This window comes from Cokeromyces recurvatus (assembly GCF_025118155.1).
Source record: "Cokeromyces recurvatus strain NRRL 2243 chromosome Unknown BX663scaffold_5, whole genome shotgun sequence".
In the NCBI taxonomy this organism is placed as follows: domain Eukaryota; kingdom Fungi; phylum Mucoromycota; class Mucoromycetes; order Mucorales; family Mucoraceae; genus Cokeromyces; species Cokeromyces recurvatus.
The window spans coordinates 850975-863442 of record NW_026251391.1 but is presented as its reverse complement, the minus strand read 5'-3'; the positions used below and the strand labels follow the sequence as shown (position 1 = coordinate 863442).

Below are 12468 nucleotides of genomic sequence, written 5' to 3'. Positions count from 1 at the left end.
GATTCACATGAATATATCTTGTTCAGTAAAAGAGAGATAAAGAACAATCATTGTTGGCTGTAATTCGACTTTAAACGTATCTTAATACTTTAACCTCTTTGCAGTGTTCTCTCTCTTTTTTTTTTCCTCTTTTTTCAGTTATCCTCTCTTTCTCTCAGAAAAAAAAAATTCTCCCGATACGAACAATAATTACTATCCAATTTTACTAAAGACAAGCTAGAGTGTTGATTATTACATTAGGTTAATTGTCAAGTGAAGCATTAAATGTATAGCTTATTTTGTTTCAAAATTCTTCAGTGGACTACCAATATCGATACATTCTATCTAAATTAATGTAACCATGTATTTATATTATTTCAAATATTAAGTTTATTGAGTTTTTTTTTTTTTTTTTTTTTTTTTTTTTTTTTTTTTTTTTTTTTTTTTTTTTTTTTTCAGCTATAAGCTTTATAAAAAAAAAGTCGTTGCTTTTGGTTACCATTGTTGTTGTTCGAAGAGGGAAAAAAAAATACCTCATTAACGTGACTCTTTTTTCGTCACTACTCCATCCTTAAAATTTTGTTAAAACCTCAATAAATCTTTGAATACTACAATAACGTTTTATTTTGTTCATTTTAAAGGAAGAATTACCCTTCTTTTTTTTTTTCTTCCTTATTTTTTTTTTTTTGTTATTTATTTTTATATAAATAGTTTGTATTATATATAAATATATATATTTTTTTTTATTTGAACAAGAAAAAGGAAAAGCAAACACCTAATTACTAATAAGAAAGAACAACGACATGGACGATCGTAATTATTCTAAATCAAGAGATAAATCTTCAGATAGGAAAAATACTTCAGAAAAACGAAGTCGTGATGAATATTACAGTAGCAGTGATCGACATCATCATAGTAGTCATCGTGACAAGCGAAGGAATTATGGAGATGATCGACGATATAATAGAGAAAGTAGTAGTCGACATCGTGATAGAAGTCGTGACAGATGGTCTTCCTCTTCAACTAGAAGATCAAGTCGAGATAGAGATTCAAAAAGTAGCAGTAGTAGAAAGGAATCAAACCGATCATCTTATCATCGACGCGAACAAGTTAAAACGAATAATGTCGATGTTACTAATGCTGATGTTATACCAACAGGACCCAAAGTGGATATAATGATAAATAAACCTTTGAATGCAACAAATCCATCACAAACAATTTCTGCGATATCAACTACTTTAGCCGTGACAGATATATCCAATGACTCGTTACCTACTGCACCAGCAGCTTATTATCATCCACATTATTCATATCAGTCACAAATGGATCCACAACAACAGGCAACTGCTGCAGCAATAGCATGGGCTCACTATTATGGTTGGTCAGTGACAGATTATAATAACGCTTATGGTACAAACTTTACAGATGAACAATATCAACAGTATATTCAACATTATTACCAAAGCCAGGACCCAAATAGTTATTATGGTTATTATGATCCTTCCTATTATCAACAACAACAACAAGCAATACCCCAACAACAAAATATTCAAACTACTTATAATCCACAACCAGCGACGTCATCATCATCTTCTTCTTCTCCACCACCTCCACCACCTCCCTCTACTTTGACAACTGCAGATACTTCCAAGACCTTGACCACCACCACCACCACTACTACTACTACTACTTCATCATCTACAGGAAAAAATCATCAACAGAATCACTTATCAGAAGACATACCAGAAAAGACGTTGAAAGAAGTAGGATATCCATGTCAAACCTTAGATGATCCTTCTTTATTATTCGAAAAGATTGGACAAGTAGGAGAAGGAACTTATGGGTAATATAGGATATAAAGTTATATATGAAAAAGGTAAAACTTATTTTTTTCTTGATTTAAATAGTAAGGTTTATAAGGCACGTAATGGGAAGACAGGAAAATTAATGGCTTTAAAGCGTATTCGAATGAAAAATGAAAGAGATGGAGTAAGGACTTGAGGAAAAAATAAACTAAAATAAATAAGGTACTTGCTTATTCAATTGCATCTATTAACTATATTTTTTTTTGTTAGTTTCCAATTACAGCAATGCGAGAAATTAAACTCTTACAAAAATTAAAGCATGAACGTATTGTAGAATTACAAGAAATTATGGTAGCTAAAGGCTCTGTATATATGGTATTAGAATACATGGATCACGACTTGTCGGGTATATTAGGTCATCCAAATTTCAATTTTGAACCAGCTCATGCAAAGTCATTAGTTAAGCAAATGTTAGAAGGTTTAGCCTATCTACATCATATGGGTATACTTCACCGAGATATTAAAGGTAAACCCCCCCCTCTCCCTTCTTTTTTTTCTTTTTAAACACTCACACTCTGTTTTGAATTAGCTAACTGAGTAGTATTACAATAGGATCTAATTTATTGATAAATAATAAGGGAGAATTAAAAATTGCAGATTTTGGACTAGCAAGAATATTTGAAAAGAATAGAGCTCATGATTATACCAATCGAGTAATTACACTTTGGTACAGACCACCAGAATTATTGCTCGGTGCAACTGCTTATGGGCCAGCTGTAGATATTTGGAGTGTAGGATGTATCATGTTGGAGTTCTTTACAGGGAAAGCAGTTTTTAATGGAACAGATGAAGTGAGTCAGTTAGATAGTATATATAAAATTATGGGAACACCTTCTGTAGAGACTTGGCCCACTGTAAAAGATTTGCCATGGTTTGAATTAGTACGTCCCAATGAAAATTATGCTTCAAAGTTTAGAGAATCCTTTGAATCGTAAGTGTGTTTATAGGTTCAAAACTAAACTAAGCTAAGCTAAGCTAATTGTAATCATCATTTATCATATGTGTATATAGTTTATTATCGCCTGGTGCATTAGAATTATCTGAAGCACTCTTATCTATGGACCCATTAAAGAGACCGTCAGCAACAGAAGCATTAGAGTTTAATTATTTTAAACATGAATTACCAGAACCTATTATGCCAGCAAAGTAAGTTATTATATATAGTATTCTTTATGATTACATAATATTAATTCATTTTATTAAATAAAGCTTATTGGATATCAATGGTGATTGGCATGAATTTGAATCCAAACAACGTAAAAGACAGAAAGGGGCAACTACATCCAATAAAAATGACATTATGAATAAGCCAAAGACAGTGCCTTCTTCATCTACATTAAATCACACAACAACAACAACAACAACAACAGCAGCAGCAGCAGCAGCTTCTACAGTCAAATAATTATAAAAATAAAAATTAAAAATATTTGTTTTCTTAAAAAAAAAAAAAAAAAAAAAAAAGATAAATCTCCGCATACTTCCCAATCAGGTAATAGATGGAAGATCATCTTCTCTCTCTCTCCCCCCCTCACCTTCCCTCCCTCTCTTCTTGCTACTTCCTTATAAATGATGTTATATCTGATTCATTCATTTCTTTCTTGCTTTTTTTTTTTTTTTTGTAAATACCCCTTTTCCTCCCTACTCTACTCTACTCTACTCTTTTCTTTTTTAAAATAAATATATAAATAAATGCTTACTACATATTTGAGTCAACAGACTCGTAAGGTAATAGATGAAAGCATAGGGAAATCATATTATATGATACAAGTTCATGTTAATTTGATTTTTTTTTTTGGTGGAAATTAGGCTACTCAAAGAGCTTTTTATCGTTTGACGAGTCAACGATCTTTAGCAACAACACATAACCCAATTATTGAAAAGGACTGTACATCTATTACACCTCCTTATGCTAAATTAACCAAGAATCTTCAACTTGTTAAGCGTATTTTAGATAATCGTCCATTGACTTTGGCTGAAAAATATATATATTCTCATTTAACGAATCCAGAAGAAACCATTCCCGTTCGTGGTGAAACTTATTTAAAGCTAACACCAGGTATATATGTATGTATATATATATATTTATTTATTTATAACATTTATGTGGTTTTATATAGATCGTGTCGCTATGCAAGATGCTTCTGCTCAAATGGCACTTCTTCAATTTATGCTTTCTGGTATGCCTACAACAGCTGTACCTACAAGTATTCACTGCGATCATTTGATTGCTGCTAATGAAGGCGCTGATAAAGACGTTCAGGAATCTATTTCATCCAATAAAGAAATATATGATTTCTTGGAGAGTGCTGCAAAAAAATATGGTATTGCTTTTTGGAAACCTGGTAGTGGTATTATTCATCAAATTGTCTTGGAAAATTATGCTGCACCTGGTGGATTGATGCTTGGTACAGACAGTCATACTCCAAATGCAGGTAATATATATATATATATATATTTAAAAAGAAAGAATTCCTTATTTATTTATTTTTTTTTCCTTAGGTGGTTTGGGTATGATTGCTATAGGTGTAGGTGGAGCAGATGCTGTCGATGCAATGGCTAATATCCCTTGGGAATTAAAGGCACCTCATATCATTGGTGTCAAGTTGACAGGTCAATTAAATCCATGGGCAAGTCCTAAAGATGTCATTCTCAAGTTGGCAGGTCTATTGACAGTAAGGGGCGGTACAGGACATATCATTGAATACTTTGGTGAAGGCGTCAAGACGTTATCCTGCACAGGTATGGCTACCATGTGTAACATGGGTGCTGAGGTAGGCGCTACCACCTCGGTCTTCCCTTATACTGAGAGCATGCGTTCTTATCTAAATGCCACCGGTCGACACGCTGTCAGTGAAGCAACAGAAGATGCTCATGTTCGTTCCCTTTTATGTCCCGATCCGGATGCCTATTACGATAAAGTCATTGAAATTAATCTGTCAGAGATTGAACCTCATATCAATGGCCCTTTTACCCCTGATTTAAGTACACCCTTAAGCAAGTTTAAAGAGGTCGTCGCTAAAAATGGTTGGAAGGATGAAGTATCGGCTTCCCTGATTGGTAGTTGCACTAATTCCTCTTATCAAGATATGTCTCGTGCTGCTTCCATCGCTAAGCAGGCCATTGATGCTGGTATTCAAATCAAATCCAACTTCTTAGTCACTCCAGGTTCTGAACAAATTCGTGCAACGATTGAGCGTGATGGTCAACAGAAAATATTTGAAGCTGCTGGAGGTCAAGTGTTAGCTAATGCGTGTGGTCCCTGTATTGGACAGGTATATATAGATATACAGATATACAGATATATATATATATATATATAGAGTGTGTGTGTGTGTGTGTGTGAGAAAGAAAGAAAGAAAGAAAGAAAGAAAGAAAGAAATAGAGCATATAGAATTTAACTCTTTATTTCATGTATATACATAGTGGAAACGTACTGAAAAGAAAGGAGAAGAAAATGCTATTCTAACTTCTTTTAATCGTAATTTCCGTAGTCGTAATGATGGAAATGCTAAAACCATGAACTTTTTAGCTTCTCCTGAGGTAATTTAAAATGCATATATGTTTATAATATGTATGTATATTGGCTGACTCTCTCTTTCTCTCTCTCTCTCTTTTTTTTTTTCCATTCTATATCCTTCTTATAATAGATTGTTACAGCTATGGCATTTAGTGGGAAATTATCATTTAATCCGATGACAGATACTTTAAAAGATAAAGATGGCAAAGAATTCCGTTTTCAACCTCCTTCTGGAGATCATCTTCCCTCTCAAGGATTTGATGCAGGACGCGCCAGCTATACACCGCCTTCACCTACGCCTACCCCTGACCCATCTGTGAAGATCAAGATCGACCCTCATTCCTCACGTCTTCAAGCCTTAGAGGCCTTCAGTCCATGGGATGGGGAGGAATTTAAGAATATTCAAGTCCTTGTTAAAGTCAAGGGGAAGTGTACGACCGATCATATCTCTGCTGCTGGACCTTGGCTTAAGTATAAGGGACACCTTCAGAACATTGCTGAAAATACCTTAATTGGAGCACAGAATGCGGATAACGGCAAAGTCAATCTGGTGAGGGACGTGAGAGAGGATCGAGAGGGCACGATCCCAGAGGTAGCAAAATCGTATAAGCGACAAGGGATGGAATGGACAGTGATAGCTGACCATAACTATGGTGAGGGATCAGCACGAGAACATGCTGCCTTACAGGTTCGTTATTTAGGTAGTCCCCTCATCATTTCACGTTCATTTGCCCGTATCCATGAGACCAACTTGAAGAAGCAAGGTGTTATACCCTTAACGTTCAAGAACGAGAGTGATTATGAAAGGATCAATGGAGGGGATGTGATTGAGACAGAAGGTTTAAAACACTTGTCCCCTGGTTCTCCTGTCAAGTTAATAGTTACTAAACCAAATGGAACCAAGTTCTCTATTGATGTCGTTCATACTTTGAGCAAAGACCAAATTCAATGGATTCGTGCAGGTTCTGCTTTAAATCTTATAAAGAAGAATGTGCAAGCATCTTTATAAATGTACCTACAAGCTGTGTATATAGTCGCAAAGAGTTATTCATTCTATATTAATCTATGTATAAACTTTTTTTTTTGTCTTTCTAGATATAGATCTAAAATAATACTTTGTTTTTTATTTTTATTTTTTCCATGATTCCACTCTATTAGTTTTACTTATATATATATATATCCTCTATTCAATATGGGATCTATTATAAAACACTACACATATGAAATACGTAATAAAGCGAATTCATGTATACAATAGCATAACTGTTTTTTTTTTTTCAATACGCTGCACGTACATAGAAAAAAAAAAGGTGTACCAATAACATGACATAAGTGATTGTGTAACCGTTACATAAATATCTAGGTTCAGGAAAAAAAAAAAAAAAAAAAAAAAAAAAGTGAACTTTTTCTACACTATTTATTTATTTATTTATTTATATATGAATTTGCTCATGTGTGTGTTATTTAATAAAGTTAAAGATAGTTTTAATTTATTTCGACTGCATTCCCAATCTTTATCAATTTCCTCATCCACTTCATCTAAAGTTGATCCCAGGATGTGTTGTACTTGATATGCTAAAAAAGATGTACAACAGGAAGGTAGACTCAGACGTTGACATTCTTCTTGAAATCGTACTTCAGTAGTCATAGTCATAGGGGAAGCTGGCGGCGCAGGATCTGTTATGTCGCTACTCGTTGTTATTATTGAATGGCTATCATCTACTAACAAAGGTGTTGAAGTCATAACTAAATCATATTGTTGTTGGTGATCAGACTCGAGAGATAAAGAGTATGGTTTCTTTATCATCACATCATGTCTCATGTTTTCATGGGCTTCCTTTGTGATTATTGAAGCTGTAGGAGAAGATGATATACGGAAAAATGAGGATAATCGTTGACGCATTCTGGATGCTGGTGAACTATAGCTGTTGGCTATAAGAAGAGGAGACTGTGCTGATGTATAATCCTTAGTCATCATCGTATCTACTACTATATCATCCATTTTACTAGTAATCACTCTTAAAGAATGTCTTTTGCTTCTCTTACAAGTGTCGTCATTGCTAGTAGTATGACTAAAATTAAAACTTTTTCGAAATGGATTTACCATACGTATATATAAAGAAGAGAGAGAAAGAAAGAGTGAAAGAAAGGTTATTGAATGAAAATGAAAAATAGGCGTTTTAGGCTAATATGATTATATCTGCAGATGAAAAATAATTGCATTGTATAACAAAGAAACAGTCATTTACATCGGCCACACGTTTAAGGTTTTCTCTTATTAAACAAGTTCATTATTATTGTTTCAACTCATTGTAAATAGAAATAGAAATAAAATGTAAAAATATCTAGCCATTTATGATTTCATTTTTTTATTATCTGTCTCTTCATCTTTACTAGGTGATGCTTTACGTTTTGTCATTGTCATCATACCACCTACTTTCATACTCGTGTGATTGTTATTATTATTTGAAGAAGAAGTAGAAGATCTCTTGGCTAGAGCTGATAATCCAGTTCTTTTCTTCATGCCACCTAACATCATTTTAGAACCTGTAGAAATAGGCGCTTCTGTAGTTACTGCAGTTGGCTTTAATGATAAGTTGAGTTTAATAGGTTGCTCTCCTTCTCGTTTTAACTCAGTTGGTGCTGGCTCAGTTGTATTCATGCCCTTTTCTTCTGCTACTTTAGATGCCTTCTCAATCTGCTCTTTTAACAATTGTAAATCTCTTTCTTCGTCGTCTTTTCTAGCTCTCTCCATCTTTTGAATAGCAGCCTATTAGAGAATTTACCTTTAGCCTTATATTTTAATTATGAATGGATTTATTTCATATGATATGGAATGTCTATTTACCTGTTTAGCAAGTGCTTTAGGGCTATTATCCACCCAAGCAATATGCAGACCTCGTTCTGTTTCATCTACACGAAGAATACCTTCCTTGCCCATTTGATGACAGAATCCAGTTAATGTGGTCCATCTTGTAGCATTCATGTGAATATGATTCTTATCTGCAATGTATTCTTGATATACTCTATTCGCTAACACTCGCTTTGTACCATGTCGACGAGATAATAAGTTTAAGAATTCTTTTTTAAATTCTTGAGAATAATTGTAAACGTATTTTCCTGGATTATCTGCCACTAATAGCATTTGACGTTGATGTGATTCAGACATAATATGACATTTAAAGCCATTTTCATCCCGCATTTGACGTTGACAAGCTTGACAATAAAATTTTAACTTTTGAAGACCTTTTGCCTATATAATAAAGAAATAGATACAAGTTAAATCTCTTTCTACACAATACAACTAATTATTAAAGTTTTATTATTATTATTACCTTCATACGGTTAGCAATATCTTTAGGTGACATAAATTCTGCTTTCGCCATTTTGAATGTGAGTGTTTTTTTTTTCTTGGTAATTTAATTGATGGAGAAAACTCTTCTATGTGTTTAAATTGAAGAAAAAAAAAAAAAAAAAAAAGAATGAAATTTTTTAATACTATCTGATTGGTTAAATCATGTGACTTGAATGCATATTCTAGAGTTTTTTTTTTTTTGGTAAGGTACGCTCCGTCTGGATACATTTTCATTGACTAATTATGGTAATGATATAATGAACCTCATATTAAATGAGTTTCACGACAATTATGGATTAAAACTTTTATAATATTTCTCTCATTTTGTTAAGAAAGAACAGTTTAGGGATGTAATAATTATCATGCAATAAAACTAATTAAATTTCTTTAAAGGAAGTTATATCGTTCTTCTATTCATCATAGTAAAAAGAGAGAAAAAAAAAATAGATGCCTACTTCCTCTATACATGTCATTTGTATGCTACTACGTTTGTTACCAAAATGATTCAATAGTTGAATCATAATGCATGAAACTTTAAGGTTACAAACTAAGTTTTTATTATGATCAGCATAAATGATGTTGGTTATACAGGTACAGTTTTTTCAAATATAAAAGATACCGAGGATTCTATTCCGGGAAGTCTATTCCTCGGTATAAACATGTATATAAAACGCACACACAACAAGCTTAATTATTAAATACTAAAGAAAGTAATAACAATCTATGTGTTTTATTAAACCTTCCCTTATATATGTTTATAGTTGTATATCATAAAAAGCATATACACACATTTTTTTTTTTTTTGGTTTTGTTTTTGACCAAATCCAAAGCTGGATCTATAAACAGATATATGAATCATCATACAATACTTTATCTGTTACCGGGTATGTACAATATGACCATTAGTTCTATTGAGATTAGCAAATGTCATCTTTAGGGCCAAGTAACAGTATAGAAGGGATATTTGTGATCGTACTTTTCTAAATCTGCAGTCAAGTGAGAAGGGTGATAGAACCAATGTAAATACATGAGGAGTATCCTTTTTTGACCTACGTCTCTATTTTCATAGCAATCTTTAAAATATACATTTATTATAAAGAAAGTAAAGAAGTTTGAATACATATAATATATTAAGCCTTATTTTTTTTTTATACTGATCTTTATCGCCTAAAGTATTTCTGTGTTGAATATAAACTAAATGAAGCTTATTTCCAAATTCGTTACGCCTCATTATTCACAATTTGATTGGTTGTTCTAAAAAGTAGTTTTTTCTTTTTTTTTTTTTTCTTTTTTTTTAAAAAAAGTAGGAGAAATTTTATTGTCCTCCTTTATTTTATTATTTGGCAGCAAAATTAATTTTATGTAATACACAATTGAGACAACTATACGATTCTTGAAATAAAATCATGCAATGTCCAAATTGTGGCAGTGATAAACAAATCATTAATGACATTGATAGTTCCGTTTGTTGTTCTCAATGTGGTCTAGTTCATGAGCAAAACATTCTTAGTACAGAATCTACATGTCCAGATGATGTTATTCCATTGTCCATTGCTGAAGCTGCTGAAAAGGTAATCGTATCATGATAAATATTACATCTCTCTCACATGCTTATATTCTTTATATATATATCTATATATATATATATAGACGAATAAAAGAGAAACAGAATTTGTAAATCAATTTAGAGTAACCGCAGCTTATTTTGAATTCCCACAAGATCTTATTACAAGTGGGAAACAGATTATAAAGGAAAATGTTTCTGAATTTAGTAATAGATATGTACCAGAGGTAGCCATCTGCGTTGCGTTTTTAGTAAGTCGTAAATGGAAACCTGAATGGGATTTGAACGATTTTATAGAAAACTTTACGTTACCACTTGATATAATTCAAGTTAGAAAGGCGTATTTTACGATTACAAAACGACAGCCTTCTCAAGTTCATATTTGGAAAAGGACATCAGAACAAGTTGATTATTTCATAGATCGTGTCTATACAGCGATTATAAATCAATTGAATAGGGTGAGTCGTGTAGGAAAGAAGGAGAAGCAGAAGAAGCCGTTCTTTACAATCGAACAACTTGCAGAAAAGACAAAGGCATTGATAGAGCTAGGCGAATTATATGGTCTAAACCTAGCACAAAAGGCGCGACCGACGATCACCGTAACCGCCATCCTTTCTGGCTTATGTCTCTTTGTTGAGCTAGGGATAGCGGGTCGTAAACGTGGAAGGATATCATGTACACACCATCTGCGCCTGGCCGACTTTCTTCCCTTGTGTTTTTCAGGATTGGCTTCATTCCTGTCACGATACGCTGAATATGTTGATTTTTTATTTGCATGTGCAAAGAATATTGGATGGATAAAGGGAGCTTCAAGAAAGTATGTACATTATTATTTAAGTGACATCCTAGAGACCTTTGGCCAACAGGATAAGGAGGAGCCACCGATGATGACGTTAAGACCCGAACAGTATACGATTGGCGTATTTAGGAAAAGTAAGGAGTTACATGAGCAAATAGAAAATGATCTCAGGCTAGTTCAAGAACATATTGAAAACCGGACACGACCCGACAGCAAGAAGGACCCTACAAAATTTGCACTATATAAATTAAAGAGTTATGGGTTTAAAGACCAAGATATCCTGAATTGGACACCAGGATATATTCGAAGTATGGCTAATTCTCTTCAATTCCGCGAGGACTATGGAGATGTCTATTGTTTTGCACAAGCTAATTTAGACAGAAAAGAAGTAGATGAACAAGATATGAATGATGAAGAAATTGAACTTTATTTATATTAAATAAATTATATAATCAATATGCTTGAAAGTAACATATTGGAAAGAAAAGAAGAGAGATGAGAATACTGTTTACTATATAAAACGACAATTACTCTAAGATAACGTAGATAGTTTAGTCAACATACAAATATATATATATATATATATATATATATATATATATATATACATACATACTTATATACAAACTGATAAAACAGTTCACCATTGTCTCAAGCTTACAGTGATCTAAACAACAAGTAAAAGATTATATGCATATAATAATAAAGAGGGCGAGTTATTTTTAAATAACGACGAGATACAAAGGTTTATTCTGTAACAAGATAAGAACCATGATTATTCTATTAAATTGGCTCCATTTATGGCAGAAGACATATGATAGACTTATTGAACTTAATAAAGGACTTTTATCATGCGAGAAGGCATATGATAAACTTACTAAATTTAATTAGCACTGATAATGATAATAATAATAATATGACTGAACCTATTTTTGTTTTGTTAATAAAAGAAAAAAAAAAACTTCCTCCCTATTAAATAGCTTTTGTTCTATGGAATAGCGATAGATGACTATTTCCAATAAGATGTAATTGTTGATTTGTTATGGCTTCAAAGGTGTGGAATCAAAAGACAGTAAAACACCACATATGATTTATTTTCGGAAGGTTTCATATCCCGTCAAAATTGTAAAAATTGTGAATATCACAAGCAAGAAGATTCCCATAAAGGAAGAGAAGATGCATTATCATCTTTCTATTGATTCTAATTGTATTTGTTCGGTTAACGTTAGTCATTTTAAATAAATAAATAAAGAAAGAAAGAAAGAAACTAAAAAAACAAAAAAAAAGAAAGAAAATAAAAAACAAAAGAATTTTTATCTGCTGTTACTTTTTTTACTCGAAACAAAGATTTAAGATTGATAATAGTTGGTAAAGATAATATTTCTTTCT

At 32.5% G+C, this 12468-nt stretch overlaps 5 protein-coding genes across 5 annotated transcripts; 3 read left to right on the top strand and 2 right to left on the bottom strand.

The window, feature by feature from the left end:
• Positions 1 to 1301: 1301 nt before the first annotated feature.
• Positions 1302 to 3246, top strand: BX663DRAFT_429886 (kinase-like domain-containing protein; the record flags this gene model as incomplete). Its single annotated transcript, XM_051522760.1, has 6 exons — positions 1302 to 1822; positions 1887 to 1968; positions 2055 to 2310; positions 2397 to 2775; positions 2856 to 2990; positions 3054 to 3246. 6 exons carry the CDS (start codon positions 1302 to 1304, stop codon positions 3244 to 3246), a joined length of 1566 nt encoding a protein of 521 aa, XP_051385695.1.
• A 206-nt stretch (positions 3247 to 3452) lies between these two features.
• On the top strand, positions 3453 to 6609 carry BX663DRAFT_500631 (aconitate hydratase). Its single transcript, XM_051526353.1, has 6 exons — positions 3453 to 3569; positions 3651 to 3900; positions 3962 to 4276; positions 4344 to 5116; positions 5268 to 5384; positions 5492 to 6609. The coding sequence occupies exons 1-6, from the start codon at positions 3534 to 3536 to the stop codon at positions 6368 to 6370; spliced, it is 2370 nt and encodes a 789-aa protein (XP_051385694.1). The 5' UTR covers positions 3453 to 3533; the 3' UTR covers positions 6371 to 6609.
• A 150-nt stretch (positions 6610 to 6759) lies between these two features.
• On the bottom strand, positions 6760 to 7785 carry BX663DRAFT_291103 (uncharacterized protein). The gene has a single exon (XM_051522013.1). The coding sequence runs from the start codon at positions 7466 to 7468 to the stop codon at positions 6791 to 6793; it is 678 nt and encodes a 225-aa protein (XP_051385693.1). The 5' UTR covers positions 7469 to 7785; the 3' UTR covers positions 6760 to 6790.
• Positions 7715 to 8747, bottom strand: BX663DRAFT_429678 (domain of Kin17 curved DNA-binding protein-domain-containing protein; the record flags this gene model as incomplete). The annotated part of the gene is made up of 3 exons (XM_051522749.1): positions 7715 to 8131; positions 8210 to 8614; positions 8697 to 8747. The coding sequence occupies 3 exons, from the start codon at positions 8745 to 8747 to the stop codon at positions 7715 to 7717; spliced, it is 873 nt and encodes a 290-aa protein (XP_051385692.1).
• Positions 8748 to 10122: 1375 nt separating this feature from the next.
• BX663DRAFT_583956 (uncharacterized protein) lies at positions 10123 to 11627 on the top strand (the record flags this gene model as incomplete). Its single annotated transcript, XM_051532222.1, has 2 exons — positions 10123 to 10287; positions 10367 to 11627. 2 exons carry the CDS (start codon positions 10123 to 10125, stop codon positions 11516 to 11518), a joined length of 1317 nt encoding a protein of 438 aa, XP_051385691.1. The 3' UTR covers positions 11519 to 11627.
• Positions 11628 to 12468: the final 841 nt, after the last annotated feature.

Excerpts from the sequence above, each read along its gene's own strand:
- BX663DRAFT_500631 (XM_051526353.1), top strand. The coding sequence starts at position 3,534 with ATGCTTACTACATATTTGAGTCAACAGACTCGTAAG. Across the intron at positions 3,901-3,961 it reads TTATTTAAAGCTAACACCAG|ATCGTGTCGCTATGCAAGAT; the intron begins GTATATATGTAT and ends GGTTTTATATAG. Across the intron at positions 5,117-5,267 it reads GTGGTCCCTGTATTGGACAG|TGGAAACGTACTGAAAAGAA; the intron begins GTATATATAGAT and ends GTATATACATAG.
- BX663DRAFT_291103 (XM_051522013.1), bottom strand. The coding sequence starts at position 7,468 with ATGGTAAATCCATTTCGAAAAAGTTTTAATTTTAGTCATACTACTAGC.